The sequence below is a fragment of the Clinocottus analis genome, unplaced genomic scaffold, assembly GCF_023055335.1.
Source record: "Clinocottus analis isolate CAN_PGR_092001 unplaced genomic scaffold, fCliAna1.0.p SCAF_17, whole genome shotgun sequence".
NCBI lineage: Eukaryota > Metazoa > Chordata > Actinopteri > Perciformes > Cottidae > Clinocottus > Clinocottus analis.
This window is the reverse complement of record NW_027175898.1, coordinates 3,515,020-3,525,000: the sequence shown is the minus strand read 5'-3', so window position 1 is coordinate 3,525,000 and position 9,981 is coordinate 3,515,020. Positions and strand designations below refer to the sequence as shown.

The 9,981-nt window shown below is 41.2% G+C and overlaps 2 protein-coding genes across 5 annotated transcripts in view; both read right to left on the bottom strand.

The window, feature by feature from the left end:
* The window catches only part of LOC137787557 (apoptosis-stimulating of p53 protein 1-like), a 33,738-nt gene extending 31,948 nt beyond the window's left edge, over positions 1–1,790 (bottom strand). For 2 of the 3 annotated variants that reach the window (XM_068580129.1, XM_068580130.1), the window contains exon 1: positions 1,439–1,790. In XM_068580129.1, coding sequence (XP_068436230.1) covers positions 1,439–1,447 — 9 coding nt within the window. In that variant the 5' untranslated portion in view covers positions 1,448–1,790. The remainder of the gene's footprint in view (positions 1–1,438) is intronic. The other variant, XM_068580131.1, reaches the window with a different exon arrangement.
* A 2,179-nt stretch (positions 1,791–3,969) lies between these two features.
* Positions 3,970–9,690, bottom strand: LOC137788247 (protein tyrosine phosphatase type IVA 2-like). Of its 2 annotated transcripts, XM_068581142.1 has the most exons (9): positions 9,623–9,690; positions 9,459–9,511; positions 8,416–8,554; positions 8,094–8,225; positions 7,118–7,794; positions 6,916–7,008; positions 6,510–6,640; positions 6,045–6,119; positions 3,970–5,844 (listed from the first exon to the last, which is right to left on the bottom strand). In XM_068581142.1, the coding sequence occupies exons 5-9, from the start codon at positions 7,211–7,213 to the stop codon at positions 5,733–5,735; spliced, it is 507 nt and encodes a 168-aa protein (XP_068437243.1). In that variant the 5' UTR covers positions 7,214–7,794; positions 8,094–8,225; positions 8,416–8,554; positions 9,459–9,511; positions 9,623–9,690; the 3' UTR covers positions 3,970–5,732. The 2 variants fall into 2 exon arrangements, with proteins under 2 accessions (XP_068437243.1, XP_068437244.1); XM_068581143.1 differs by lacking the exon at positions 9,623–9,690 and having other exon boundaries at positions 8,416–8,551; positions 9,459–9,608.
* Between the last annotated feature and the right edge of the window lie 291 nt (positions 9,691–9,981).

Here is a 9,981-nt window from a genome sequence, read left to right as displayed (position 1 = left end):
GCCGACACATTTTTTTTTTACAATATGCAAACTTTATCCTCCATGTATGTTATTAACATCTACCGTTTTCTACTCATCAGAAACGTGTCAATAAGACATATTTCAAAACTGTGACAACTTCATAAAAAGCATGCAAGCGTCATTTTATTATTGTTCACGGGCCTTCAGTATTTGGGCTGATTAATAGTGCATGAATGCATTTCTATGTTTATGTATTATTTATATATGCAAATACATTTCTCTAAACCCAAATATAAAACAGTTATGGATCTTATGGATAAGAAATTGCATCTCTCTCTCTCTCTCTCTCTCTCTCTCTCTCTCTCTCTCTCTCTCTCTCTCTCTCTCTCTCTCTCTCTCTCTCTCTCTCTCTCTCTCTCTCTCTATTGCGTCAAGACAGCTAGAAGAAAAGTAGGACTTCTGATTGAAACCTTCAAAATAAAAGCCTCATTCATCAACATGACTATCCTTTTTGGAGAAATGCAACAAAAGTGAAAACCAGAAGTGCACATATTCACTGCCAAAAATAATGTAGGGTCGTCTATCTACAATTGTTACACCCAAAAAACATATACATACCATATAGGTAACTTTTTCAGGGTATCAAAGTCTAGGACATTTAACTTAAAACAGGTTTGGATTCTGCAGATTGCTGAAGATTTAAGTAGCGCCTTTACGGGCAGAAGAAAAAGAGAGCTGTCATTAATTTGTGTTTTTTATTTTATATATATATATATATATATATATATATATATATATATATATATATATATATATATATATATATATATATATATATATATATAAGTAGTTGTAGACATCCTCATTTGTGGAGATTTTGTTTAAAAAATGGGAATTGCACATCCTTTTCCCACTTGCCTTTCTCCATTGGTCGTTGCTCAAAACGCAAACTCCAATACTTAAATACTAAAATCCTGTTTAGTTAAATTTCCATTTTGAAAGCTGAGCCGCAACTTCCGGTTTAGATCCGTTAACGTTTGGTGAATCGGTGCAGCTCAGACACTGAATACACTCACGGTGTTTAATTGGTGTGGAAACGTTTGTTTCTTTTTTAATGTAATTTAATACACATGACCGTAAAGCTTCTTAACGAGCCTTTGTGCGAAATATAATAATTATTTCGGGGGAGGAAAAAAAGTTTCACGCGCCCTGCTTGCTTTCCTGTCCGTTATTAAGGTTTTTTTTTTTCTTTTTGTATTGTAGCTGGAGAAAATGTGTAAAACGTGTTCACAATGAACTGTTAAATCTAAAATAACACGAGATACCATAGCAACAGCTTCTCACTCTCAGCGGCAAAGCCTGCTAACTGTGACGTTAGCTAGCTCTGAAGTCTTTTAGCAGGGAGTGTGTGAGTTAAGACGACACCTTTTTAACTTCAGTATATCAAGTTGTGTACTTGTCATCAAGGGAAACTCACCGGCAACATCCCTGCTGGTCAGTCTTCCTGTCCCGTTAGAAAATATAACTTTCTCCTCCCGTTTCCCTCTTCCTTGTCCTCCACTCTTCTTCTACTGGTCTTTTTCGGTTTTTATCAGGTACTTTTCCATATATCCAAATGTTTCTTCTTCTCCTTCTTCTCTGCAGCCAGATATCCAGATGCCCAGACAACTAAAACTCCTGCTCCTATCTACTTTCCTCTTTCAATCCCTCCCTCTTCCTTCCTCTCTCTCTCTCTCACGCGCGCAGACACACGCGCGCGCTGAGTCTGCTGTTGCACTCCGGGAGAGGAAATACAAACTGGATGCGAGGAGTCTGCAGACACCGGTCGTAGTTTTCATTAGTCAGACGTGTCCGTGGTTTCATCCTCTGCTCGACCAGCGGGCGGTCCTCCGGTAACCGGTTCGGTCTGCGGGGTGAACTGGGTCACCGTCCCGATGGTCCCTCCTCCTCTGCCCGCGGTCTCCTCCTCCTTTGCGATACACAGCCTCCAGGTTCAGTTACAAATGCAGCAGCAACAACAAAACAATAGTTGGTGGAACAATCACCAATATAAAAATCGATACTATTATCCGGAGATGTGATTTTGAGCGAGAGCGCCCCCTGCTGTGTGAAGATCAACGTTCACTTTCAGTATTGCTGCTAATTTGTGACACTTCATTGCTCCAATTTACAGTATGTGACTCTTAACACACTCATAATCAGGGTCTTTTTTATTTTTTTTCACCATACCCGTAACAATTAATGCTGATTTTAGTACGTCATGTCATATATGGTATTCCTAAATGCAATCATGTAAGGACATGTCTATAACACATGTATGTGTTATACACATGTATTTTTAACCCTAACTTCCGACTTTATATCGCTCCATCTGTAATGCTTTTTTTAATTTTATTTTTATCAAATAAAAAGATAGCAGTGTCTTTTTAACTCCACGGGATGTTGAAACCCTACACGCACACGCACAGTGCCGTGTAGCTTACAGCGAGCTTAGAGATGTTCAGCTGTCATATATTCAGCAGATTATCACAGAGCTGTCCTCTGCTGCCAAGGACGCCGTAGGCCTGTGTGTGTGTGTGTGTGTGTGTGTGTGTGTGTGTGTGTGTGTGTGTGTGTGTGTGTGTGTGTGTGTGTTCTCTGACTGATCAAATGACATTGTACAAACTCTAATAATATGGAGCGTCACATTGCAGTACAGTAGTAACTTTGCTGTATTCGTCTAACACTGAACTGCAGGACTTCATCAGTTATTGTTTCAGTGTTTGACCCTCGAGAAAAGAAATGCAATCACCGATCAGTGCCCCAGAAAACGTGTCAAAAGATTGAGAAAGTGTTTTTTTTTTTAATATACATTTGAACCAAAGTGCAAATGACTCAATCATAAAGTTCACTATTTGGCAGGACGTTACCGCCCTCTGCTGTCAGGACAAGCTACAAACATGCATGACTGCAATTTTAATTAATACATTTTTTTTAATGGTAGTTTTTCCAGAAAAGATTTCTTTCCTATTAGTGTGTGTAGTCTTTAAAAGTGTAATTATCTATTTTCTACTGTTTTATCACACTGTACAACACTTTGACTACAATTCTATATGATTTTAGTCAACCGATCAAATCACACTTGAGCAAATAAGGGAAATTAAATGTTAGACTTTCCTCAGACTATGAAATCACCGTGATAATTGTTTCCCTCTCGGTTCACTGCTCTAACGTGGTCCTGAGAACCCTGCTCCAGTCAGGCGTTTCTCTGTCTGAACACAAACAAGGAAAGCAATGAAAAGCAGCATTGTCGATACGCCTCTTCCTCGGATATGTATTTTAAGAATTAAGTCGTGGGCATTTACTGCATTCATCCACTGTGACTCTTTTGTTCAAGGTTGGTTTGTGTGTGTGTGTGTGTGTGTGCGTTTTGTCGGGTCAGTCAATAAAACCAATCAACCTTGAATTGGCTGCATGGGATGCTGTCACTCCACCCTGACGGCCACGTTCACACAGCATTACCACGGCCAGAGGCAATCTCTCTCTTTGTGTGTGTGTGTGTCTGTGTGACACACAGACACACACAAAGAGAGCGAGCGAGCCAGAGCAGGAGAGAGAGTTCACTGAGGGCAGGTCAGGCTCTGCATCACGTTGGGCAGCTGCCATATTCCAGCTACATCCCTATACGCCGTCCTGTTATAGCGACCTGGAACTGTTGTGGACGCAGCCGGGCGGTTGGCAGGGAGCTTTGTTTGAAAATATTAACAACGATCTGCTTTTTGGAAATCTGTAATATGGTTTCCAATAACATGATGGTTGAATTGTTCATAATGGACCTCTTATAAATAGATATGACTGTGGAACAGATCGGCGCTATATTAGTGGCTGATAATCGGAAATTGATTTTTGAGAATTTAATCAAAATATGCCGGAAAATAAAATAAATAACACTGCTTGTTCTCTGAACTCCCAGCACATACAGGCACATCTAACTAAAACCATGGTGATGAAATAGGTTCTGCAACAAGCAACAATTACTCAACACTTTAATTGTTCAACAAGACTACTAGATATTATTTTTTTCTAGCAGACAAGACATTTCACAAAAAAAGAAAAATAAACACTGTGGAATCAATCAATAAATGACATGTACAAATAGTTAAATAGGGTACAGGGAAAGAAAATAAAAACCTATAGATAAATAATAACATCACAAGGACCCAACAGCATCCTACAAAGCACAGCAGCTGACCAGGTAGCTAATAGGTACAGAGCCGGAGATAGACGAGACCCAAAGGTTTCTGTGGCGGCCAGGAGTCGGCGGTTCGGTTTTGTGGTTGTTGTAATTCAGAAAGTATTCAGCAGATTGTCCCGTTTGTACTCATGTTGCACTACATGGTGCAGCAGTGAAGTAAGCTAACGGGACAATCTACCAAAACCTTTAAGTGTTCCACTAATGAGTATTTTCACCGACTGACCCTTTAACATGCTGGCCCACTTTGTCTTGACGACATTTGGAAGGACAGTGTCGAACATTTACAGCCAACAACAAGTTAGTTTTCTAGAGAAGTAGAAGGCCTCTGCCTCCGACATGAGACACACCAAACGTGGAAGATGGTCACAGTTGTTGGATAGAGCACGGTTCTTTCCTATTAGTGTGTGTTGTCTGTTAATGTAGAACTCACAAATGCCTTTAATGGTGGACGTGTTCTAACTTGTCTGAGTTCTCCATCACCTTTGTGGGTGTAGGGCATCGATTTTGTCCAGGGGGAAATATTGGAATAAACTAAATCAGTCTGAACGACAGCGTGGATTGATTTGCAATAAACCAGCAGGCCTCTGAAAGCACAGAGCAGCAGAGCAGTTTTCAACATCATAAGAAGGAATCTACAGCCGACCACACCCGACTGCTGACACAAAATGTTCCATGTCTGGCCCCCAATGTCAAAGTCAATTTAAAAATCACATGCGTGTTCAAGGAATACTTCACCACTGAAACGATTTCTTTGATTTAAACACATCCTATTTGTCCCTGTGTTATCTTTGATTCTCAACGGCAAATAAAGAATACAAAACTGGAGGAAACTCTCGATGGTAAACTATATCCCAACATCCGTTAAAAAAACTCTCACAACAACCTGAGCAGCATAAGCAAAGTCTCATCGCCCGCATAAACGGCGTGGATGTGTTTCGCGATGTTTTGGAAATAGTTTTTGCTGTGGTTGAATGCTCCCCTACCCTTCTGTGTACTTAAAAACATCCGGGTTTTCCTGCATTTAATGATTCACGGCTCCTTGTGGAGGCCGAGAGGAAAAAACTGAGGGTGACAAACAGATGGTCATTGGGGGGGGTGAAGTATTCCTTTAACAGCAACAGTATTTATTGTAGCTGCGAGTTTATTGGTCTTTTAAACTGATTAACAGTTCAAATTAATTCTGTGTGGGGTCTTGTTTTAATGGGCTATGTATTTGAGTGTGTGTATGCGGGGTAGAGGGGGGGGCTACATATGAAGGCGAGGTCACAGACCAAGGAGCAGAAATACAAACTTTTACAACCTCTACTTAGTTTTAATGTAAATTTGTCTGCCTATGTTTTCAAAAGATTTTCAGAAAATGTCACATTAGGTCCCTTTTATTTTGGTAAATACATAAAATTTTGATTGGATTTCACAGGCCAAACATTTACCCTAAAAAAGATGTTACCAAACATTTACCCTAAAATGCCAACTCTCCATCTGACATCAAATAGTGAGAGTCTCCGATGAAGGTGAAGTTGCATGGGGTTGTAGATTCCTACTGTATAGAGCAGCCCTGACCATTGGCATCTTTGGAGCGCAGACACAGTTTAGCTTTGTAGCTCTCCAGGTACAGCAGCTGCTTGGAGTTAAACGCTCCGCGGCGCTTCCTGACAACATGAAAAAAAAAGACGATGTGCTCAAAACATTTTTTTCAGACTATCACAGGTGTGTGTGTGTGTATGTGTGAGGCGGAGGGGGAAGAGCAATTAAAGGGACGGTACTGAATATGGACCGTGCAAAGACAGAGCAGTTGTGAGCACGGTCAAGTAAAACAGGGGAACAGTAGAATCAGTGGTTTAGTACTCACTGTCTTATGAAGTGCACAGCATCTTCATACTCCATCCCGCACTCGATTAGAGCCAGGGCCACCAACACAGGAGCTCTGAGGACAAACGGCAAAGAGATGCAAACGTTCAATCACCTGTTTGGATAATAGTCCTGCAGCTCCGTGTGAAGCGCAGACTTCAAAAACATTATTTCAACTTAGTTTGTGCCAACTTTTCTTTTTATCAAGTTTGTTCCTTTGTCTTCTCTAGCTACGGATCAAAGTGGCACAGTGGTGGGCGGTATTTTACAATTTAGAAAATGTAGTGCTACAAAGCTTTATACTGTACAACACTACTACAACTGACAATGATTGCTTTAAAACAACAGGTTTTGTGCATATTAGGAGACCAAAACAACATCTGAGAACTAACCGCCTGAGGTGGATATTAATATCTGGTAAATAAAACACATTCAATCCCTTGCACAATGTCTCGCACATACTAACCTTCCTAGTCCAGCGACGCAGTGCACAGCCACACAGCTGCCCGGCTCGTCCCTGAACTTTGTCTGCAGCAGGTTCAGCCAATCATCCACCACCTGGTCCGGGGGAGCGGAGCCATCTTCAAACGGCCAATCCTAAGGGGAAATTGAGTCGTTATTTGATTAATTTGTTGAAAACATTTGGGTTTTCTTGGTTAGGACTAAACTGACAATAACTTTCACCATTTTGCAGTGTTATCCGAATGTATAGTGAAAATAGTTACGCATTATATAGTGGAAGCACGAGAAGGCAGTGTATTAAGGGTTTATTTTGACCAAACCGTTGTTGGACTTAGAATTAGCAATGTATTTTAGACTTTGATAGTAAGTGAATGAGTAGGCTTGATCTGTTGTGTATCTGTGTCACTTACCAGGACTTGTATACCTTCTTGCTCCACTGGTGTCTTGTCATATGTGGCAGCACACACTCTCACCAGGGTGTTAACTTTATATGCCTTCAGATCCTGCACATCAAAAACACCTTTTTAAAATGCAGCATGTCACTGTTGCTTCCTCTATTACAGAAAGAAAATGGCTGATGGATATGCATGAAATATTACAAAGGTGCGCTACCTCTATAAACCTTCCGAGTTGTGCATTGGTGGGGTTGTGCGTAATGAGAAATCTCAGGCAGTCATAAGAGATCTCCACTGGAGCCGGTCGGTTCATTTTTAGACCCTCAAGAGGTTTATTGACACAGGAAAAAAAGGTGAGAAAAGTTCTGTGCTTATAATGGAGAAAATAAAGAAATAATCAAATAAAAGACAAAGTCTCAAACAAATCAAAGTTAAAATGATTTAAAAACTAATTTCCCTAACTGATCTATCCGTGTGAATTATAGGCACAAAAACTGTAACTACTTTGTAAAAACTAAATACAATACAAATTTCCTAGGATAGAAGTATGAGAGGGTTTAATTTTTTCTTGGCAATAAAAGAAATAACTAAAATTGGCTTGGTTACAAATAAATATTAATCTCTAGCAGATTGGACAACCAAAATCCAGAAGGCAAAAATAAATAAAAATGAAGACAGAAAAAAAGATCTGTCTTTCCTTCCTTTCAAATGTGCTAGCCCATTCAGAGAAGACTTGGCCGATTCAAGGTAGAAGAAGAAAGGAGAAGCAGAAAAGGAGAAGAGCCGTGAGGAAACCCTTGGGTTAAACCCAAAGCCTCTCCCACTCCCCAGGACAGGTGACAGGCTGAAGGTTGGCTTGTCTTCATATGGATTGAACACGATGGCAGTAAGGACCTATGAAGACATGGAGATGGTCATTAAGGTTTCCTTCCATACTGCTTCTTGTTTTTTTACGGCATTATGAACATTTTCTTTTTGTATAGAGCTTTTAGTGTGACTAAAAACTGATCACCATATACCTGTCCTTTCTGGATAACTTAAATGACTAACTACATATATTGACACAACTTAGATCAGTATCTCTTCTGATTCAGTGCACATCTACTCTCTGCTGCCCCATTGACATGAGACGTGGAGAAACTGGGAACTTTATTCCTCCCCATCATGTAGCTGAATAAATGACACCAACACACCTGTGCACGTGCACGTCAACGGCAGTGTTTGCGCCTGGCTGGCGTCTCCTCTTCACTTGTCCACAATAAGCAGCAGGTGCTGGGCTTGGCAGAACTCCCCTCCGAGCCTCGCAAACGCCATACATGTGCAGCCTGAGAGAGAAAGAGAGAGACACACACACACACACACACACACACACACACACACACACACACACACACACACACACACAGAGAGAGAGAGAGAGAGAGAGAGAGAGAGACAAGAGTAGATTGCATTGCAAAGTGCGCCGCGTAATTTGCATGGCAGATGCACGAGAATGGTTTGCAGCAAACTACTCACTGTGATGAGCGCTGAGGAGGTCGTTCATTGAGCGTACACAGGAAAATGTGTCGGCTCCGGGATGTAGACACACCATTGATGATGATGCTGCTTCTCTGGGTCCTGGCTGACAACGGCCCGCTAGCGTGCTGCTAACCTGCTGCGTGTGCGTGTACGTGTGTGTGTGTGTGTGTGTGACAGAGAGGACGCGTTAATAGTGGCCCAGTGCGCGTTTGTCCGACTTCAAGTAACGTCAGGTAGCTCCCTGCATTGCGCGTTCACGAGACCCTTTGGTCACGTGTACGTCCCCTTCCCCACGTGACACATGTCAGCTATAGTAATGTACTGTACGCTCACACAGACTGACTCGTATTACCCAGCCGACTTGAGTCTCTCCTTCACGGAGCATACCATATTCAACTTGTGTCTTGACGCTAGAGTTTGGCGTGACATTGTGTCCACGCGAAAATAACAGACGTTTAGAAAGCTAAGTTAGGTTTTTTTCGTTGGCCAGCTAGCTAAACTATACGAATGGACACAATTAACAAACAGCTCACCGCACACACATAGCTTAGCTGGAGGCTTAATGTTTCTAGCTAGCTCGTCATGTAACCTAGTTATTATGCCCCCCCAAAAAAAACACAACGTTAACTTGGCATGTTCAGAAACGACAGTGGTCGTCACGGTGAGCTGAGGTGACGCTCTCAACGACAGCCAGCGAGCTAACGTCACTAGTGTTTACAACATGACCAGTTTACTTCAACAATTAGAAACTATCTCACAAGACGTATCAGTAACGCCATATATAATAACGTAACGCTATATATGTATATATAACGTATGTTTATGTGCCATCAGGGGCTCAGCGTAAAAGTTCATGCCAGCTAAAACCAGGTCAACGACCATGTTCCTAGAATAAACAGAGCTAAAGGCTGATTTAACACGTCCACGTTAATGCGTTGGCTGGTTTTTAAAGACAGCGGGAGATGGAGGTCTCGTGACACAGTAGTAACGCTCGCTAGCTGCCTCAAACGCACACGACTGACACACATAACGTTACTTACAAAACGCAGGTGTTTCACGGAAAATCCAGACGTTTCTACTGGCAGGGAAGAGTCTGCGGAGACATGTCGAGCAGAAGTGTCAAGTTAGCCACGATTTACAAAAGTACCGCGACTTCCGGTGTCGAGCTTTCAATAATAAAACTGATTGAACTAAATTAATTCACCTTTAACTGTTTGGGAAATCAAGCCTGAACGTTTTAATTTGTAAGAAAACTTCCGGTACTAATCAGCGTGTCTCCTGTAATTTTACATGACGGTTCTTTTTTGGTAATCATTCCATGTTCACATTACGTTGATTTATTAAACATAAATACAAAGTGCCATTTTATTCCTTTGTAGCAGAGTGAGCAAGGTTAGTTTTTATGAATATATATTAGATATAAGATACATATTTATGAAGATAAGAAATAAGAAAGTAAGTCAACTTGAATGGATCGATATGGCCTCTGTCCTGTGTCACACTGTATTAATCCAGACATAACAATCTAACTTTCCAAGTCATATTTACTTCATGTACTATTAG

What these genes read in the sequence shown, in the direction of transcription:
- LOC137788247 (XM_068581142.1), bottom strand. Translation starts at nt 7,213, where the DNA reads ATGAACCGACCGGCTCCAGTGGAGATCTCTTATGACTGCCTGAGATTT. An exon ending in AACTCGGAAGGTTTATAGAG is followed by an intron (nt 7,009 to 7,117) that starts GTAGCGCACCTT and finishes TTTGATGTGCAG; the next exon opens with GATCTGAAGGCATATAAAGT. An exon ending in TGCGTCGCTGGACTAGGAAG is followed by an intron (nt 6,120 to 6,509) that starts GTTAGTATGTGC and finishes GTTTGTCCTCAG; the next exon opens with AGCTCCTGTGTTGGTGGCCC.